This window comes from Chamaea fasciata, unplaced genomic scaffold (genome assembly GCF_029207755.1).
Source record: "Chamaea fasciata isolate MVZ Bird 193981 ecotype frontalis unplaced genomic scaffold, bChaFas1.0.hap1 SCAF_6, whole genome shotgun sequence".
Taxonomy (NCBI): domain Eukaryota; kingdom Metazoa; phylum Chordata; class Aves; order Passeriformes; family Sylviidae; genus Chamaea; species Chamaea fasciata.
In genome coordinates, this window is record NW_027094091.1 from 23,176,254 (window position 1) to 23,198,435 (window position 22,182).

The window sequence follows — 22,182 nt, forward strand, 5'->3', positions numbered from 1 at the left end:
TCAACAACATACATGCGTGTAATAACAGAATTTCTGGGGTATTAACATAATATGTGTCATGATGTTCCACACTTGGCCTCATCTTGCTTTCAGGAATTTGCGTTTTTGACACAGTATATGGAGGTTAAACCAATTAGAATCTTGATGTCTTACCAAGAATATCAGAAAGTGAATATTTCAACTACAGGTCAGCAGCTTACTTTGTAAGCATGGAACATCATGTGGCAACATCTGGGACTGCCTTCAGATGGCTTGTAGGTAGATGCTTATAACACTCAATGACTTTTTACAATAAAACTGTATCTTATGTAACTATGTTTCTGTAACCCAGTTGTCTCTTTGTAATTTTCAACTAGAAACTCTTCATTCAGTTTCACAGATACAAAACTCTTCATTGTACTGCTATTGCCTCTAAACCACCAGTATGTTTTTCCCTTCCCTCAACCACCATTTTGAACAAAGTAATTTCACAGTTTCATGGAGCAGTAACAGTTGAGACAATCACTTTACGCAGCTAAATTTATTCTCAGAACAGATTACATTTAAATGTGGAGAAGTGGCCAACAGCAGGGAAAATTGTTCTTTTTGTTGTCAGTCAGGTACTTTTATGTAAGACTGGGCTCTGCTAATAAACAGGGGTGTGGTTCCTTCTTTCTTACTGCTGTTAAGTCAAACCTGCACTGGCTGGCTGATGGGACAGCACACGTTGTGGCAATGTGTTAATTAACGTGCCCAAGAAAGGAGGAATGCATTTGGGGGTAATGCTGAAATGCCGAGCCCATACTGGCTCTTGAAATGAGAATGTTCTCTTTTCCATGGGTGATGTACTAATGCTTTTGGATTCCATGATAAATGATCCATTAAATGTTGGATAAAATTAAGAAATATAGAACTCTTAGGAGAGACAGAGAACTGGTGTAAACTATTAGATACTCCACAATTTTTGTTCCTCTGCCACTAAAGGGCATAATATTTCTGTTAGGTACAGGTGACTCTACACAGGAAGTATATCATTCAACCTTGTTTTACTGTGAATGGATTCTATGCCATTCCTGTGCTATTTTTGTTATTCCCAGTTAACCACCCTGTAGGTGGTCTCCATAGCCTTGCATCTCCCACACCTCCTTGCTCCCCTGTAAATGAAGCAGTAAGTGGCTTAAATAAAACCTACAGCCAGCACTACAGATTTCAAAAGAAAGGCTTTTATCTATTAGTCATTGACTGTGAATATAAATCTCCTTGCTTCTGCAAGGGAGCGTGTTAATGACATGACTGACTGACACGTGATACCTCTAACTTACTACTTGCATTGAAAAAAATTAAGAAATTAGCTTTGCTTTACATGATTCTTCTACAGACTTCAATAAAAATGTGACTACAAATAATTACAAAGCCTGCCTTTTTTAAGGCAACCTATAGTATACAGAGTGGAGAATATTACAAGAGTACATCCAGTAAAGACAATACATCAACATAATAATGGAGAATATTTCAGTAAAAATAGAATAAATAAAATAAAAATATTTTAAGCTGTATTTAACAGGTTAAGTTAGAATATGGCATCAGACATACAAGGCATAGTGAACATGGCTGCCAGTCTACAGAATCACTAAGTATTATAAAAAAATGCATAGATAACTGAAGGGTTGCTATAACATCAACTAGAACAGTTGCAGTTGCTCAAACACACACACATCCCATACATACTTCTTTTGACTGTGGTAAAAAAAGAGTATCTGAATATATTGTGAAACTAAAGATAATAGGCATTGCAATATTAGGTTCTGATTCTGCAAACACCTGGGTATATATTAAATCTTTTGGAGAAAAAGGAATTCTACTGAAGCAAAAAGGCCACATATAGTCAGATCATTAAGCACACATTAAATATTTGCAAAATCAACAGCATTTTGTTAACAGACATAAACCTCTTAAAACACACACTGGCGAAGTGATGTACAGCATTTCAAATACCTTTCTGTCTTCTCCTCAGCCCTGCCTGCAGTTGCACACATTGCTAATGAAGGCTAACCAGATGTTCCTAGCCTTGACAACATGGATGTTGAACCTTTACACTGCTGTTTGCTAAGTGTTGGTTTAGTTAAAGAGAGTCTGGATCTCTCTTGGGGAGAATCAGCACTGTGCAGATGCAATGACAAAATTTAATTATACTGTCAAAAATTAATTCACTGCTGTACAACAGTTGCCAATCCCAAATCATGACATCAGCAGGAACTCTAAAAAGATGCCATCAAAGTATTTAAAATAAAATAAAATGTGAATCACTAGCACAATGACGAACAAGGAAACTTTTATCTCTTAACTTCACAATCCTACCTAAGGGTACAGTGTTAGCCACCACAGTTTGAGAGCAGTCATCCCTGGAAATGTTCAAGACCAGGTTGGATGGGCAACCTCTTCTGGTGAAAAGTGCCCCCTCGGTAGGGAGCTAGACAACCTTTGAAGTCTCTTCCCAACCAAACAGTTCTGTGATTCTCTGACAGGAGGTGAGTTTTACACTGCTCCTAACAGAGGTGACTGGGATCAGTACTGGAAACTACAGAAGCTATGTGCAAGCTGCCATCCCCATGCTTTGTGATCTGGCTCCAAGGTCAGTTAAACCACAGGTACTGCTGAAGAGGGTGGGTTTGTTTGCACCCCCTCCCCCCTCCAGCTCTCCCTGTGTACTCAGCATAAGCAGCTTCTCCAGCAGTACAGGCAATAGAGGTGGTGCAAAGGAGGTGGCAAGAGCGTGAGCCTTGAGAGGGGAATTAGTTGCTTCAGTGCCTGAGGTGCAGAATTGTGGTCATGAAGAGATCTGAGATCCAGAGAGGATCCAGAGGGTATTGTAGAAAGCGAAATTTCATTACAGTAGTTGCATAGGCAGCCTTCACCTGACACTTCCTCATACATCACGCTGAGTTTAGTAATGATTTTCCTGCATTTTTCAATGCAGAAATTTCTTGAATCATCATTCCTTTCCTGTTGTGTTCCCAAGTTACTTTGCCAGGTGTGGTCATTAATTTCTCCAAACAAAGAAATAAAAAAGAACACAGCTTGTTTATAACAGTCTCTTGCTTAGTAAAATAAAAAAAGAGTTATTGTAACAAGAACTTTGCCATTGCTCCTTTATCGTTGGAGTATGACAAGATTTGCAGACTTGGGAGACAGTTAGTTTGGAATCTAGCTTTAAAAGGAGGCAAAACATTTTTAACACTAGTTAAACATACTTAATGTTCCATTTCCAAAGTCTGTACCAATCTGCGGGTTTAGACAGAAGATGACAAAGGGAAAGAGTGAAGATGCATGACTGCATTTCAAAATTAGCCTGAGGTACAATTGGGAAGGCAATGCTGGGCTGATTTGTGAGGGCCTGCAGGTGTGTAAAGCAAATCAGTTACATGAAGTCTTTGGAACAAAAGCACTGAAATCCAATTGTAGTACCTGAAACGCTTTCTTGTTAAAAGACAACTCTCTTCTTATTTTGCTATAAGAGCATTAAAAATAACATAAATTTCAGGAAATTTTGTAAATAACAAGAAATGTAATTGTTGTTCTTCTGGCATGCTAAGTATTCAGCAACAAACTCTAAGGGAATTATGCAGCCAGACACTGAACTGAACATTTCAAACACTTGTATAGAAAAGGTATGGAATAGTTTAGTCTCTATAACAGTCATAAGACAATAAAATCACGAACTATTTCTTTGTTATGCCTGATTGGTTTGAGCCCTCTATGAAACAAACAGTATTTTTGATGGATTAATGATAGATTTAGGAGAATAAATTTAACAGCCAGCAGTTCAATTTGTATGTTTAAAGCTGAAAAGCTTCAGTAGATCCACCCTGACCACTCAATTACTGAAAACACTTCTGAATTTTTCATCATTTGTTTGGTTTTAAACACAATTCTTCTGTAAAACCATAATGTGTAACCAGAAGATGACATTATGACACTATGATTTAAAAACATGTCAGGGAGATGTTAAAGTAGTTGCTAGACCAATGCTGCCAAACAATTTAAAACAGGTGTAGCTCTGTAAAAAATAAAACTTGGTATTTAATCTACAGTAATTCAATTGTAGCCAATACTTGATACCTATTCCAGTGCTGAAGAGAGAGCAAAGTGCTGTAGGATTTAAGATTGGTTTGTGACAAATCCAGCTCAAGAAAGTGAAACTTTTAACTCAGGCATCATTCACTCCAAGGACTTTAGCATGAGTTCACTAGGAGGGACGTGGCCATATTCTCTTTTTTGTGTGAGTTTAAGTAATGTTCATGTATTTACAATAAAACAGACCTTCCATTGCCCATGATGTAACTCACTGACAGCAAAAAAATTATTCATGCTTCTTTTCATATCACATGATGGTGGCAAGAACGAGAGAACATGCTTGTCTAACATTGTTTCAATAGGGGAAAATTCTCTGAAGAGAAAGCATCAGCAACTGAAATGGAAGGTCAGACATCGTCCGTTCATTTCCTCAGTGTAGCTACTGTTATCTTCAGTCAAATGGTAGGAGAATCTTCTTTCTCACATAGCTAGGGCATCTCAGTGACTGGACGCTTCTGTTTCAAAGTGTCAATGAGGGACAAGACTCCTCTTTTTACGTTAGTTGTAACTCTTCTGGTCACCGAGTCTGCAGGAGGTGGGGGCGGCCGAACTTTCTGTGAAGGAGGTCTGGCCACTAAGCACTTCTGATACCGTAACTGCAACAGAGCAAAGCCATTCTGCAATCATTGCTGGATCAAATAACTTCACAGATCACTTTAAATACACTTTTAGTATTTTCTTATTAAATACAGTCAAACCTCTTTTTTGGCTGTGACAAAAAGCTCAGCTGAAGTTAATGGGAAATTGGTCTGTCAGTGCTTGGGCAGAAACAGTCCATCAGCACACAACAAATACTAAATCCTATAAATACCCATTTGAAAACTGAAAAATAAGTTTTCTGGGTTCAGTTACTCTTGAAAAAGGATTATTTTCACTATATTACCACTGGATTTCATAACACAACTCCAAGCAAAATATTTTTTCCAGCATTAGATAACTTCTGTAGTGAAAGAAAAGATTTCTAATTTACATAGATGTTGCAGTGGTTAGGAGAGAAACTAATTAAAGGGGCATTGCTCACCAAGCTGGCACTTCAAACATTAAAATGTTTGGATTTTAATTGATTAAATATATCATAATATTAATTTCTATTTTTGTCTTTCTTTTCTCTGTCTTGAAATTAATATAATTGCAAAGTTGAAAAAATGATAATTTATTGAGGCAGTGAAAACCTAAATCAATTATTACATGCCTTTGAAGAAGGTCACTTACCATACAAGCAGCTTGAACAGCTTCTGATACATTGCCTGCATTTGGTTCACACCAAAACACATGGCACTCAAAATGCTGGTTTCCTGTGTCCATAATGAAGGCGAATGTGTGGATGTCTTTGCCTACTCCCATGAAGGACAGGAACCTCACACGACACTCCACCATGACTTCCTCTTCATTCTGGTCATGAATCAAAGATTTATCATTACTACTGGATACTCTGTGAAACTTTCAGTTTTGATTAAATGGGAGGATATCCTGGTACAGTATTGTAATTCCTTTTTATGTATCTGGATAAACCAGGCATGCCCAGGCCTGGGCTGGATCTCCCCTTCCAGGCTGTCACCAGAAAACCGAGGCTTTGAGCATTACCATAAAATTTTAAAATGTACATTTTAGAAACTGCTTGTTTTGTGAAGAAACAAAATGACATGGCTATATTGACTCCAAAACACAGAGATGTTGGTTTAGTACCTCATCTAAAGACATATATAAAATACTGCATTAGTAAGTCTCACTGTATTAAACTCTATGGAAAATGCTCTTCACTTTCTTCTGTAACACAGATTTTTTATTACTCTTGGCTTCCATACCAGTTTGGAATTTAGGATTGCTACTACTTTGGGCTTAACCTACAACATTTTAGGCTCATAATTCCTAGAATGGAAAACACTGAATTTAAGTATCAAATGAACATTTATTTATAATAATTTATTTCTGAGAACATGCTTGGAATGATAAAGAAGAATGAAGCTGATATAAGCAGTAAGACCCTCTGCAGATTCTGGAAAGAAATAAAATGCAAAATAAGGAAATGAATTTTAGTTTAAATTAACCCTACTAGCATTTCTGTGTTCCTGGTTTTCAACATTCATATCATTTTAACTCTGTTTTAAACAGCACAGTCTGCCTTACTCTTTCATTGATGACTGTGACAGTAGCATCAGCAACGTTCATGGTAACTGGCAACCAGTCATCTTTGCTAGAGGAAGCCATCAGACTTTCAATGGCACTATTCAGAGTATCCATTCCTAAAAGAGAATAAAATGCAACAGTAAAAAATAATATCTATAAAAAATAACAGATTTTTTTTATCTTCACACAGTAGTATAGAAAACAGAGTGTTTTGGATTCCTTATTAAAATTAATTTGATCATGGAAGAAAGTATTGCGCAGTTGTATTTCTCCATCTGGAAAACCAAAACAGGTTCCTCTGGCTTATAAAAGAGCAGGATAGCATCTTGTTTAGCTTTTGTACCGTTTCAGTTCTTTAGGGCCCATCTCATTAGTAGCAGAGCTCATATTCAGAGAAAGCTGTAGAAAGAAACTCCGCCTTCTTGGCAGCTCCCAGAATATCCTATTTGCAAAACACGTTCATATGATGCCCTGAATATTAGATGTCTTCATGCCTGATTTCATGTGACTGAAACAGAAGGCTACCCTACAAAAATCAGGCACTGGCAGTTGATGAGCCATTAGAGTTTAAGCAAGGTATTCTGGAATTCACTTAAGTGTTACATACCCACAGGTTTAGCTACAGGTAGCATGCCCAGGTACTGGACGTGAAACTTCTGTACCAGTTCTGTCTTTGGTGTTGGGAAATCTACTGCATGGGAACAAAAGTCAATTTCTATTAATCAGCATTCACAGCAGGAAAAAGCACTTCTATTTCATCAATAACAAAAAAGTGTTTACCTATTAATTGTATTCTGAAGGTATTGCATCGATTTAAAGAAATTTCTATTCCTTCTAACAAAAACAAGCCTCAATAATTTCTAATGGAATTTTTTCGTCTATGCTAAGAATAAAATCACATTATATTGCTGGCATATTAAAACACAGAAAATACAGATGAATAGGTCTCTGAGATGTATAGATCTAAGCTTCACTGCAATAACTATGTAAAAATCTGTAATCTACTTTTAATACCATCCTTGCTAATATGTTAAACACAGTCACACAAAGGCAACTTCTTTCTACCATGCAGTAAAGTGTGCAAAAGCTAGATGACAGCCCACTTGCACCCTTGCCTCAGAAGTTGCTGAAACCTAGGAGGAGAACTCCTATGGCTCTTCTGAATCCAAGTGAGTAACTGGAGTATATTCTGGTTTTAAGGAAGATTTGGCCAACTGGTGCAGTCTCAAGTCAGGAGGTATTTTGATTTGAAAAAGACAATACCCTGAGTAGCCACAAATAAGGAAGACTGGGTTTGCAACACTAGCATTTCAAAATAAAAGAGGAAATGCACAAGTTGACATGACTGGGCAGGACTCCGTAACTGTTAACACAACCAAGAAAAATACTTAAAGTAATACAGGAACAGATTACAATCTGTCAGATACTTTAATTAAAAAGCAGAAACACACTCCTGACTTCTCCACCCAGCAGGCTCCATTTTTGTCAAAAACTGCATCAGAAACAAAACTTATCTAAAACAGGACCATCCTGATGATACTAGCTGTAACACACAGTACCTTGCAGAGGAACATCAAGGGTGACATTTGTCCTGTCTTGCAATGAGCTGCAAGCCATAGCTTTAGCATTCTTCCGTTCAGCCATAATCTGAAGTAGACAGTGATGATAATACAGCATTTTAAAAATACATATAGTACAGCAGCAACTACAAATCTACTCCTGTTACAACCCTATTTCTGAAATAAATCAGAAGGTACATGACTAAGCAGGTTATTCTTTTTAAATAATAACTTTAATTTTACTCCACTTTATTCACCATTCCTTGACTACATAAAGAACTTAAGTGGTGTCCAAGGCTAGATGAAAGAGAGGTTGAGGAAGAAAAAAAATCTAGTCATTTTTATCAGTAGCAAAATTATAGTGAGGAGTAATATAGCAAGAAACACAAATATTTAACACACACAGAAGAGTGTTCATTATGCGTGTTCCTCTCTGAACTATCTTTTGGCGTGTAATTTTTTTCCTCCATTTTTATGTTTATTCTGTAATTAAAAATTCTATACAAAATTCAACATGTGGTTCCTTCAAAATGTGTAGTACTAGCAAAAAAGGAATAAAGCCCCACTTCCAAACAAACATTTTAGATGGCTATTCCCTACAAATATATGACTGAGAAAGGATCCAGGGAAGCTAACAGAGGCTTTCCAAAGCTTATATATGGACCATAGTTATCTGCTTCTTTATGTTACGACTGTTCATTGTAATTAAGCTATAAAGATACCTGGTCTCACAGCAGATGACACTTGGTCTGAAAATGCTTCTAGCAAAATTCTCTCTTCTGCCCTCCTGCTTTTCTTTTTAGGTTTTATATGCTGGAAGTATTTCCAGTTGCAGGGTCACAAGGGAATATTCTTGCCCCCTCTGATGAAAAATTATACACACTAGCTTAGGAAGAAACCCTGACTCAGTAAACAGGTACAGCATGTCAGCACAAGTGCTTCCCTGAATCAGGATTACATCTTTTGCTGAATTAGCAGTAGATGTAGTAGCAGCAGTAGTAGTTCTCTGTGTTGCTGTTAGCTATGGCTAGCTAAATGCCTAACTGTTCTCTTATCCAAAATTAATGTCAGAAGTTTCATGCCATAGGTACTTATGCGACAGCTCTGCTCCCTTTCTGATATTCCTTTGTAAAGCTACCATGGCATTTACTCAATGTTGACCTTACTGGATAAAAGCAGTAGTAGTAGGGCCTGTGTAGCACATTTTGCCCTTCTAGACATGCTGGAAATACCTGTGTGAATTGTAGAGTAGGAGGAGAACTAGGAAGAATACAACAGGTTCAGTCAGTCACTGCTGCAGTGCTGGTGTTAAAATTCACCAAGCACAGTCTGCAGCTCCTTGGCCAACCTGAGCAGCTCCCTGACTACTGCCACTGGCACTCCCTCTGGAGCCCAATCCCACACAAATGTGCCCAGTTTTGCACAGTTGCTGGGCTAACTTCTGCATCAGGCATAACCCTGCTGCCCAGAGGGTTCCAGTAATGCACACTGTGCAAAGGCTCACATTGCTTGCACGAAACACCGCAAACAAGTTCAATACCACATCTTCAGTGTTGCAAAAATGAAAAATTTTTAGACTATACACCTGACTACAGAGGAGGGTTTGGCATCACTGATTCCCTTCAGTAACATGAAGACAAAATGTAAAAAGCAAATGACAGTCATACAGCAGAATTTTAAAACCTGAAGTCTTCCTAAGTAGCATTTCTAGAAGAGCTATGGCTCATGAAGAGAGACAAGTTACACAGGGATAACTGATAAGATCATTCACTCCCAAAGCCTACTTTTTATGTGATGCAAACAAAAATGTTTTAAAGAAAACCAAAATGAGCAGTGTAATATTTTTAAAAAGTGGGAAACACTCTCAAGTCCATCACAGCTCAATATAAGAATAAAAAAGTTTCAAGTAGTTTAGTTTAACTTTCTCTTGATAAAGCATTTCAGATTGCCCACTGTAAAGGATGTGCTATGTTGTTACTGCTGCATGAAATGAACTGTACAGAGGACACTCATAGACTGATCATCCAAGAAAACCAAAATTAATAACCAGGGAGTGGTGTCAAACCTGTAAGGCAGAATGACTGAAAAGAACAGTACTCCCCAGTATTATGGACAACACTATCAGAGCAGGAACTAAGATCCTTTAGTACACATGACTAGAGTACCTTAAACTCCATCCCCTCCATGATTTTTTAAAATACAGTTAGCAACTATTTTCCTCTATGTCCTGCAGGATAATACCAATTCAAACAAGGTCTGATTTATTTATGGAGTTTACCATAATTATTTGCTATTAATTGAACCTCTGTGTTCTTTTTCCATTTTGAACCTGCAGCTTCTTTATTATTAAGGAAAGCCTTTGGGCTCTATACACACTTGTCAAATCAAAAGCACATATCATCCTCCTCAAATCTAAATGCCCACTCTCCCATAATTGCCATTCATTTGTGTTGTTTCCCCTACAAATTCTCTACACTGTCTCTCATTGCCAGTTACATAAACTAAACTAACACTGCATACAACTGCTGATTACATGTGTAAGGCTCAGGGACTTCTGAACAGACAAATGCAGCTGCTTTTAAATCCACTTGCCTTTGAGCAGATTTCGTGTAAACTTGTTGCAATGGCTTTTGCAGGTGTGTCACATCGAAACACATGACATTTCAGAATTCTTGTGTCTTTGTCTCTTGCCACATAAGCAAAGTCTCTGTGCAAACAAAATAAATGGACACATTAGAAACATGCAAAACAAATTTGATGACATTAGGATCAGTAGTATTTCCAAAACTGCAAGTCCTACTTCAGCTTAACAGGTGTATGCCTCAGCTCGCTCAAGGTATAAAATACATGCCTTTGACAAAGCAGGTCTACAAATGTAATAAACTGCTAACCCATGAAACATATATCTAAAGGTTGGTGCTTAATCTATATAATTCAAAAGCTCATTATAGCTTCCTAACCATGCAACTTAATCAAGTCACAATCCATAATTCCAAATGCAATTGTAAATACACAGCAAAATTTACTCAAATATGTTATTGAAGATGAAGTAGAGAGAGAATTACGTATTAAGACAGAAAACATATGCAGCTCTTAACTGCTAAAAAAAACCAAGAAACAGCTTACAACACTGTAGTCAGAGAAAATTCGTATTTCAAAGGCCTGTATAAAGTGTTTAAAATATACAGATAGTAATTAGAGATCTGGTTGCATAAGGGAGATGTGAACCTGCTGAGCTTTGCTCACACTAATTGCCCTAAATTTCTGACCTCATTTTTTCAAAAGTTAAATAAAGCTGCCCTACAAAAGAGATTTCTGCACTGTACTGGCTAGTCACCACAGCACAGTATAGCTTTCTAGCATGGATGAAGGAAGTGCCACAACTAGGTGTATTTGTTCTCAGGCTATTTAAGAGCAGGAGCTCTTCTGAAACAGTCAGCGGTACATACTGAACCAGGAAGAAGCCTGACTTTGCCCAGCTGCTATTCTTGCTGTACCATACTCTCTGTTCACTTGCACCTCTGCTTTTTCATGTCCTCCAAGCAACCACAGCTCATTCCTACTCTGTGACCCTCTTGGTACCTTCAGATTTCTCTTGGACTTTGCTCTAGCCTCTTACGCCTGAAGTCTCTTTTCAGTGCCTTTCTGCTTTACACATAAATAATAACCAGCAAAGCTCTCAGTGGTGAAGAGATAGGAGGGATATTCCTAAGCCACAGACCTAGTATAAACTAAAGTATTTCTGTTTATAGAAGTCTGCAAATATTCTGAGCAGGGTTTAATGTAGCATGGATGGCCAATTTTTAAATTCATTTTAAATGCCCAGTGAATTGAAGAATTTTACACTGAAGCTATCCAGGGAGAATCAGAAACTGTGGCAAATGGATTGCTGACCTTCCTGCTCTGTACAAGATATGGACACTGTCCTGCAGGTAAGTATTGTACCTGCATCTAACTGAACAGCAGATTTTGCTCTTCATGAGCCCTTGCAATATAAGAGCTGCTCAGTAACAGGTACAGGTGGTTGCTCCATCTAAGCGCTTTGCAATCTGATGAATAATATTTTAAAAAGCCCTAGCCACACAAAACTATCAGAGCATGAAATCTGAAAGCAATTCCACACAACAGAACCATGCAGAAACACAGTGAAGCTGGAGGCTCCTCTCCATCTTGCTGCATCCCAACCTGCAATGGCACACATTAGGGCACATTAGGGACAGGAGGCAGTGGGTGCCACTTGAACCCCTCCTGCATGGGGAATTCTGCCCATGGGCTGCACTGGCTCTCGCTGGCTGCAGCACTGCCCTGCCAGCATGTAAGACACAGGCATCCTTTGGGACGGTGTTTTACCCAACTGATGGTGAGCTGCAGGAAAAATCACAAAGCAAAAATCCAGGAAAGTGCTGTCTATTACAGAAGATGACTCAAGGTTCCTTAGCTCCAGCCTGTCCCCAAGTCCCTCAGCCACATGAGACTTTTGGCATGTTCCCTTTTTCTGCACTGCAAGATGCTGAGTTTCAGCTGTGATCTTGCTCCTGGAAAAAGACTGATTCTTTTGGCTCATCTGGACATTTGCCAAGTCTTGCTTTAGAACGGTTTCCTCCTCACATAGTGCATCAAAAGCAAGCTGAAGACTCCTAGCTGGACTCCAAGGGAAGAGGGTATGGATCACCTGTAGCCTAAGAAAAATTAGCAGCTATTGGTAAAAACCATGAAACGAGGTGCCATATAACAAACCCCACGGGGTTGGTGGTGGGTGCTGGGAAGGAGCTTCCAGGACCACCTGCCCCATGCCTCAGTTCCACAAGTGCTGCCTCAGTACTGCAGAGCTGCATGCAAGGCTTGTGTTCAGCCTCTCCAGCACCTGGTCCTGCAGCTCCTGTCAATATTTCTGCTTGTAATGGTATGCAATCATAAACAAGGCGGTAAAACACAATTACAGAAGAAAAGGACACACCAGCCTGTTTCAACTACAAAGAGCTAATAAAACCTTACATTCATGGATTGTGAATATACATAAAGCTTTAGACGATCAGGGCCTGCATCTACTGAGACAAAGTATGAAATGTGAATTCTTGTAAACCTGTGGTACCACATCACACTCAACCCTGCCAACACCATCTGTTTTCAAACCATCAATCAAAATTAGCACACAAACCATCCTTCCCCCTGCTGGCAGTGCACAGACAGTACCACTGATGTCATTAACTCATGGAAGTCACCTAGATGCCTGTGTGCCTGCGCAAGTGGCCCTACATGGCAGCCCAGCAGCTAAGACCTGGAGATGGGGTACCAACTGGTGGCAGCTGGCTCCTCCACTGCCGGCAGGAGCCTTGCAGCCTTGCTTCAGGCATTTCTATGTATTCAGAAAACAGAGTTCCACAGTTCCTCTTGGAGAAGAAAGGTATGGCTTTCTGAGGATTTCGGAGTATCTGCTTTCTACAGCAACAATAAAACTTAAGAAAAGTTTTGTGTTTCCCTACACAGGACCACAACAGATCAGCTTCTTTTTTGTCCAAAGCCCTGAATCCCAAGTAAGCCAGAGACCATTCTTTCAGTCTCTGATTCTTCTTCCACTTGAGATCCCTTCTGGGTTGCTTCCACTATAAACCTTCATTTGACTGCAGCTCACTTGAAGCTGATTAACATTTAAGTGAGATTTATGTGCAACCGGCCCCTGGGATAATGAAGAAGTGCTGAGCAACGTGTTTGCAATAGAAATTTATGGAAAAGGGCAAACGCCTCCTCTTACCACTCCCCTATCTTTACATTCTGCTGGGAAAACAAGTGAAAAAAGACATTAAAAAGCTATTTCAAAGCCCATGGCTGGACAGAGAGCTAGCACAGGGTTAACAACCAGATGGATGAGTCTCTGTCTCCATAGGGGGTGTGTGTGCACATGAAATAGGTGGGATCTGAATGACAGGTCCTAGTAAAATTTCATTCCATGTCAATGGGGAGAGCAGCAAGGTGTTTAGTGGGAGAATGGTGTTGGAAAAAAAGCTGTATACTCTTTAAATTTTATAACACAAGTGCATTACATCAGTTGATACAGGATTATAGAGAAGAAGTACTGCAACAAATGTAATTTTAATTTTTTTTAAAAATCATTTTCACATGTACTACATTATCTATTAATAAATTTCCAGTTATAGGAACTGGACATAAATCAGTATTCTGGACAAGAGCTTGAAAAACAGAAAAATAGATAAGAATAATTTTGTGCAAGAGTGGGTAAAACTGGTTCTGCTGAACAGTTAAACATTTAGTAGTAATTTATTTTGAAAGAATACAGAACTAGAAAAAGACATTTTAAAAAGCAATTTTGAGAGTTGAAAAGACAATGTAAGGTGCTAAGTGGAAGAGAATTTAATTTTTATTTGCTCTTTTACTCTCTTTAATTGGCAAATGTCTACAGTCATTGACTAAACCTTAGATAGTCATACCTATTTAACACCTGGCTAAGCATCACTTAGCTGCTCAACCTTGGATGAACATAATCACATTAAAAGCAATTTATGCTAATGCTGTCCTGTTTGAGTAGCAGCTATAACCATTTGCCACTATTATGCTAAAGTCCTAGGAGGCATCCCAATTAAGTACAGCCTAAAAGAGTAGCACATCCTCCATTACCTTCTCACATTGAACTTATTTCTTCAAAAGACTGTAGAAGAATGTAGAATTGCAGGAATCCTTTTTTTTTGTTTTTGTTTTTGGTTAAAAACCCCTAACATCCTAACACTAATGTATGAAATAAAAGTTTTTACTCTTCTCAATAAAATTAAATTGCTGCTATTTAAAACACCTATATTAAAATGATACACATGCAGAAAAATGTACATATCTTTCTAGATTTATGTATTACAAATTGTAACTAGAATCCTTGAACCAGAAAATTATATGCTCTGGGTTTGTCTTAAAATTGATTGAAATTCATTCAGAATAGCCTACAGAAGATGATTTCTCTGTACTGGTGCACAGACTTCTGCAAATGCAGGGTCACAGAACAGATACTCCAGGCTGTGGCGAAACCATCTCCTGAGTCTGTAACTTTCAGGCTTCACTTTGCTTTCCTGCAAACAGCTCACCAGAGACTTACAAAGGCAGGAAACAAAAAGGGGAGGGCAGCCACCACTATAGCAGGGCAGGGTCAGAGACACCTGGCAGGAGGTTGCCATTCACTGACAAGAGACTTGAATGTTCATGGGAGCAGAGAAGGAGAAAAGCAAGAGAAGAGAGAGGAGCCACATGATAAAAGCAGGAAAATATAATGCCATCAAGACCATCCTCAGCTGGGGTTTTTCCATGACACACAAATATTCTAGTATCATGAATGGCAGAAAAGATGAGGTGCCCTACAGTAATACGTGTGTTAGAAATGACAAATCCTCTGGATTAACATGTCAGGCTTTTTATCCAGACTTCTTATTCACACAGGAGAAAGAAGAATGGCTTATAGCTGAAATAATGTTTGTGACTCTGTTCAGTTCACTTGTCTTTTTATTATGGTCACACCAAGGGAACCTGCAAAGTTACGGAGAAAAATTCAAAGGTAAGAAAGCAATAACTAGATGAAACAGGCAGCATTCACAAATGCTGCAAAATAAGTTTGTAAAAGATTTACTGAGGAATTTTCAACTACCAGATAGATACCAAGTGAAAGCACTGCTTCCCTTCCACCTGTTCCAAATGAAACTCAAAGTCCCTTTTCCAGGTGAATACACATGCAACACTTTGAAATCCAGTCCTGGAGGAGGAAGAAAAATTACTATTCCCAAGAGTCTTCTCCTTCCCGTTTCTCTTATACAGTAACCACATCTACCCTTCTCAGTGATGAGAGCTGGAAGTGATGTGGGGGAGTAAGAATTTTCCCTGTGTTTCTGACAGTTGCTGGAAATCCTAAGTACACATGAAAGCCTTCCATTTTTCTTCACTCCAAGCACTTCACCTCAGAGAGCTCCTCTATCTCTTTAGCTGCTCTCCAGCTACAATCCAGAAAGGCACACTTGGCCACCATGACATTACCCTGGTGATGAATTTTGGAGTCAAGTAGTTAAAATACCCTCTCCAAGAAGACATTTTTGGGAGACTTTTCTTGTTTCAATTTTTACACAATTTGACAATGGATTTCCTTGCAGCAAAACATCAGTTATGCATTTTAATAAATTCTCCTCAAATGTTCTGGCATTGACAGAGTGAAGCTTGTTTTTCTAATTCAAGCATAAAGTTTGTAGGGCAAATTATCCCCTGCTGAAAGGCTGTTTGCTTCATTCCTTGATAATGTCACTTGCTCACTCTGAAGGAGGAGCTACGGCTACTTTGTGTGATACTCAGAGGCTTTAAATCTGGCAGCCCTAAAACTCACAGCTGCCGGTTTTTCTTTGATGTCTTATCATTGCCACAGTTCTGTGTGCTTCCAAAATTTGTTAAAACCCTCTCAGAGCTGATAGGACTGATACCCAGCTCAGCCCTTCAGAGCCCAGCACTTCCAAGCCTGAAAGCATTTGTGTGACTTTCACTCCAATTTCCTTCCTGCAGCCTGGTGCTTAGGCAGCTGCAAAAGCTGGATCCCCAGATGGGCTTTTCAAGTCTCAGTGCTGCCCACCACCCTCTGCTCTGCAGTGGGGGACAGGAGTCCTGTCAGTCTTGCCACCACTGCCTCACTAGCAAGAAAGGTGGCTCTGAGATGTTACAACTCATTTACCCCTCCAATACCAAGGGCCTTATTCTACTCTTGCAAAGGGCCACAGATCTGCATCAACTGGAGTCAAGTTGAAGTGCAATTCTCCAGATCCGTGAGCTCTGTTAGCACAGTGACAACAGTACAGATTGTACAGCTTAAATGTTTGTCCCATGCTGGTCCTCATTCCTCACCTCACAATCATCTGGCCAAAGCACCACCATGATGGCAAGGAGGACAGTCTGTGACAACATGTGCCATGGTCACCACCAAGGGGGTGCCCTGGGAACTGAGCTCCTGTAGGACTGGCAGCCCGAGGGGGCTCAGCTAACACGATGTCACATCCAGCTGGTGCTTGGGGGTCAGATGGGGCTTACTGATGCTCACCAATAGCTAGACAGGCATGGCAAACTAAAAAGTCAATCAGTAGGTAGACCTCTGCTTGCTTTATAGATGGATTTAACAAAAGACAGAATTTCTGGGACAGATTGTATGAAAAATCACTGGCCATTGACTTGGTCAACACAAAATTTTCAGGGTGTTCTGTTGGTTTTTACCTAAACTACTTCACAATATTTTTGAAATGTGCATGGGCAGGGAGCTGCCTTCCTACCCGGTGCAGCAGGTTTAGAAGAAAAGGCACAAAAATGAAGTAGCTTGTCACGGCCATTATAGTTGCTGCTTCTCCCTTGAAGCATGGTGAAGTGGGGGTTTAACTCCCCAGGATGGCCAGTGTGATGAATCCTAAATTTCCTTTAAGTAAATGAATGTGTTATTATGCCTGTGAACCTCTGAACAGTCTCTCTGCAGCAGATCCTGTAAATCTGACTTTGACAAATTAGTATTTAGATATTTTTGACAATGCTTCTGTCTTCCAGATCTAATTGGAAGACATGGGCTTTTGTTTAAAAAGGAATATTTAAAGATTTAATACAGAAATACACCAAGTTGAGATGCTCAAAGCTCGCTAACAGATTTAACTGAAGACGGCACACTACACCAGAATAGTTAATCTCTCCAGTGTGTTTTGTTTTAAAAGCAAGGCTTCTTAGTCCCTTGTTCTTTATTATTCAGACAGAGAACACAGCAGTTGTGCACAGACACTAGCCATGAATCTGCCTGAAGCATACTTTTGCCAGCGCTAGGCTGGAAGGATCATCACTCTCCACATGCATGAAACCTACATTAGACTGCAAAACCATAATCAGGAAAGTTCAAATATTTCCCTAGGCCAACACTGCCTGAAGAATTGATTTAAAAAGTCAGGCCTGGAAACCACACTCATTATATTCCACAAAGCAAACACGAGAAATAGTCTGCAACTCTAAACCACATTCCTTCCACCCAGTCCCACTTTCAAGTTTTTGCAATTTAGAAGAGCAAACAAACCCCAGACCTCATCTGAGGGATGCAATTCTATTGCTAAGAGCCTTTGGAGTGGCTGCAGCCCTTGTGCTGCAGAGCACCTGACTACAATGCCTCACTGTCTGTGCTCCCATGAAACAGGAAGCATTGTAGAGAATTTCAAATGATCCCTTTGTATACCCAAACAAATCAAACATACCGGGGACAACTTTTCTTCCAACTTAAAAGACAAGCAAGTAACCCAGATGGACCCAAAACAAATACCAAAACCAGAAAATAAATGTTTACTTTTTCAAACCTAGCTAAACTTAACTCTGAAATCCCCCTGCTCTCAGTATCATGTTTTTTCAGTTTTTAAAATAAAAGCTGGGATTTTAACATTAGTGTCTTGCATTTCAGATTCCAGAGCACATCATAATCTGAATTTAATTCCCAAGAACCAGAAGCAAATACTAAAACCCACTGCATCGCATGATTTTAAACTGTTCTATTATTAGAGGGTTTGGGACCTGAGGAAAAAATCCCAAAACAACCAACAGCCAGTATCAATTGGACAATTCTGTTAACAGCAAATTGAAAGGGTGACAGATATTAATTTACTCACTGAAGTTGAGCTTCTGTTCACTGATACAAGCAAACCAATACAACATTTTTCGGTGCATGCCGGAAGGACAAACACAAAAATGGAAAAATGAAAATAATTTACCTCTCTCTGAATCCAGGGAAGCATGAAGAAACAGAAAGAGCAAGTTAGAAAGCACTCAAGCAGCCAGAGCTCCAGCATATGATAAGACAGGGTAGCTGAAAAGTGCTGCACATTTAACATACACTGTTTGTTTGTAGCACAGCATACGGCCACTATTGCCTCTCGACACCTTTTTTCATTGAATCTTGTTGCTCTGAAGTTTGTATTTTTGGAAACATGCAATGAAGCCAACAGGCATCAGCTGAATTCAGCGAGGCAACGCAGACATATCAACAGTGGGAGGTAATAAACCTTAAAATACCACACACAAGTCTGGGAAGTAGTATGCAGAAAGTATAAATAGACACAGAAAGTGCATGAACCTTCCTTCTTCCAAAATAACATTTTCTACAGCAGACACTGACAAAAGAAACAAGAATAATTCTTCAGGTTGTGCAAACTTCACATTGTTTAAACTCAAAGAGTAGAAAGCAGGTTGTGCAAACCTTACATTGTTTAAACTCAAAGAGTAGAAAGATTGTCATCGGTTTTTAAAATGCCTTTTCCAAAAGCTCATGCCCCAAGGTCACTTGGGGTCCTCTGAAAGTTGCACCCTGAAGAAATGACAGCCTGGGGAACAATCTTCCATGAGCACTGAACTGAAGCCAGGATGTATAAAATCACCACACACCTTCATTTCTAAAACACGTCAGCAACCACGAACTCTTGGTATAACTTCACCAACATCCCTTTCCCACAGGTGAAGGCAGACAGGAGAGGCACAAACTTCCCTGGCTGGTGGCTGCCCTTTTGCCCCCTCCCACAGACCTGCTCTGCCTGCCTGCCTCCTGCCCTGAAGGGAGCTCCCTGCAGGTCCTGGCAGCTATCAGAGCCTGCCGCTTTCCAGGCCATGCCAGCCACCATGAAACCCCAGCAGGGTGAGCTGGCAGGGACAAGAGTGCTTCTGGAGCTTGTCCTGTGGAGAATGCAGTTTCCTGGGATGTTACAACAAAGCGTTAGCTGGACTAGGGAAGGATGTGGGTTGCTGCCTGCTTCTTTGCACCTCTCCTTAAACACTGGATGCCACTCTATGCAAGGCATAGTGCCTCTACAGGAATAATGGCCATTCTAAGAAGAGAGCTACTTAGTCCTGCTCTCCCACTCATGCCTCCTGCATGCACCTCACAACTTCCCTTTTTAAAGAAGGTCTTATCTCTAGTGAGCATCTGAGCACGGTTCAAGCACTGTGTGCAAAAAAATGCAGGATCCTACATCATTCCAGCTTGTAACTGACTCTTGAAAAAAAAAAAGAAAAAAAAGAAGTGGAGTGGAAAAATCATCACATCTCAAGTAATAAGGCTAGGATTAAAGACAGAACACACCGAAGGGAAGGGATCCAATTCCCATTACACATCTCATGTCAGCAAGCTTACAGAGATTGATGTGTTGCTTAGAAATGGCTTACTGAGTAGAGCTGGAATAAATGTAAGTTTTCTAAGGCAAGTTTTAGCTAAACATGCATATGGTTCCCCAATGCATCCACCCTAACTAGTGATTTAATTTTTTCTCATGTTGAGATGAAACCTCTCCTGCTGCAACTTGTACCTGCTATCCCTTGTAATAATCTCGATGTGGCTCCTTGTGATAAACAGGAATTCACTGCAACAACCTCTCCATGGACATGTCAGAGCTCCCATCCCAGGAGGTTTCACTGGACATGGTTCTAGACTATTTCGTTTAGGCTCCCTTTCCCATAAATGGCTTGATCAGACAGTTTTTTCATTTTCCTTCCAATCTGGAAGTTCTATGATTCCATGAAAGCAGCCAAGTTGAAAAAGTGATCTATATTTACAAATGTAATGGATTTTCCCAGAAATTTTACAACAGAAGCTTGAAACTTAGCTTCATTGTAAAGAAAAAAACACATGGTGCTCTGCTCCACTTCTGTCATAGACTGAACTGGGAGTTTCCCCTTTTCAATATCCAGTGGTGACCAGTGTGGATCTCCCCAGCCAAAACCCCGCTCATTCCTTTGCTTCAGCTACATGGGCTTTCTACAGGGCTTTGCAGAATCAGCAAATTCAAGCAGAATCAAGAACTTTGACTATTGCTAACATTTTATAAAATAAAGGGTTAAAATTAGATCTCAATATTGCAAATATTGGAAGTCTTTCAAACCTAAACACCGTTGATACTATATGTCAGTGCCAATATGAAAATCAGAAATGAAAAAGTAGTACCACTTTCACTTTCTAAGAAAACACAGTGTTTTTAAGTAGTATGAGAAGTAAAACATATAGGATTTTCTTTGTACATTAACTACTGGCTTTATATGAAGTGCACAAACAGAGATTTTCACCTCTCGGAAAAAGCATCATATTGGAGAAACCGTCCTGTGTCTTAGACACAACATACTAGGGGAAGGACAGGAAAAGAAATGTCTTAGAAACACAAAACATGACTTGCTGAAGCAAACTCTGAAAGGGAAATCTGTTAATTCCCCAATTGTTATGCAAGATACAACCGTACAGAACAATCACCACTGCAGCTGCCAGCCCAGAGAAAAGAGCACTGAAGGAAATTCAGGAAGGTGAGAGAAAAACAAGCAGTTGAGCTGCTGGACTTCCTCAGGCATCAAGAAATGAGTGGGGCTCTGGCTGCCGTGGCATGCATTTGAATCAGGGGAGGCTACCTCCTGCTTCTAATCAGTTAATTACAGCTTTCCAATTAACCCAACAACTTCTCATAGAGTGTCTTGTAATTTATTAATTATTTTCATACAAAAGACTACTTGCCTGTATTCTCTTCACATTTTAGTAGCTCAAATATGGTTGAATAATTTACCTTTAAACTTAAATGAACAAATTTTTAAAAATTGCCCCAAGGGTAAAAAGTAGATACGGATAGTTTCAGTTCAAGTGGCAGATTTTGTTGATTGCTCTAAGTGCCAGAAATGCTGCAAGAGCAGCTGTACAAGTGCTTCGGTGTGGTGCCCTACATATCTCTTTCCAAGCTGACTGAGTTAAAATGGGCCAAGCCAGAGCCTGCCAATAACCTGGGAAGACAGTCCCCAGAAAATTGTGTCAGGGCTGCTACACAGGATTTGAGATTCATTTCTGCGGGGAAAAGGCCAAGACCAAGAAAAACAGCCCATGACCTTCCAGCCTGCAGAGGTGTGAGAAAGGACCCCCTCCTCCTGGAGCAAACCCTGAGAGGACACTGCCTTCCAGGGAAGGTGGTAACAGTCTCTTCCTCCCCATCACTCCTACCAGGCTCATCTATTCCAGGTGGTTTTCTGATTAGTGTCTTTACAGACAGAGCACTGCAGTACTGGAAGGGCACCTGCCTCCCTGATCCCTGCATTCCTCCAGAGAGTCCCCGAGCCCATGGATGCAGTGGAGGGAAGAGAGTTGTAGAGTGCTGTAATTGATGGGGGGCACTACTTGAATACAAGACCATTCCTTCTTTCAGTCCCAGGTTTTGTACATCAGTGACTGATGCAAACTGTATCCTGGGGGTTGACCATTGATGTGCAATGCCCACCCCACAAGCAGAAGGGTGAAGGACATTTCACTGAGAGGTGAATAAACACCCTTCGACATGGTGCTCATGAGGCCGTCTCTGCATGTCTGCATGCAAGTTTGGGTTCACCA

At 39.9% G+C, this 22,182-nt stretch overlaps 1 protein-coding gene across 12 annotated transcripts in view; it reads right to left on the reverse strand.

Moving 5' to 3' along the window:
• Positions 1-505: 505 nt before the first annotated feature.
• The window catches only part of APBB2 (amyloid beta precursor protein binding family B member 2), a 165,942-nt gene continuing 144,265 nt past the window's right edge, over positions 506-22,182 (reverse strand). For 11 of the 12 annotated variants that reach the window (XM_066185651.1, XM_066185652.1, XM_066185656.1 and 8 more), the window contains 6 exons: positions 10,392-10,506; positions 7,800-7,887; positions 6,848-6,931; positions 6,241-6,356; positions 5,326-5,505; positions 506-4,709 (listed from right to left, as the gene is read on the reverse strand). In XM_066185651.1, coding sequence (XP_066041748.1) covers positions 4,542-4,709; positions 5,326-5,505; positions 6,241-6,356; positions 6,848-6,931; positions 7,800-7,887; positions 10,392-10,506 — 751 coding nt within the window. In that variant the 3' untranslated portion in view covers positions 506-4,541. Of the gene's footprint in view, positions 4,710-5,325; positions 5,506-6,240; positions 6,357-6,847; positions 6,932-7,799; positions 7,888-10,391; positions 10,507-18,550; positions 18,597-22,182 lie in introns of those variants that run through there. The other variant, XM_066185663.1, reaches the window with a different exon arrangement.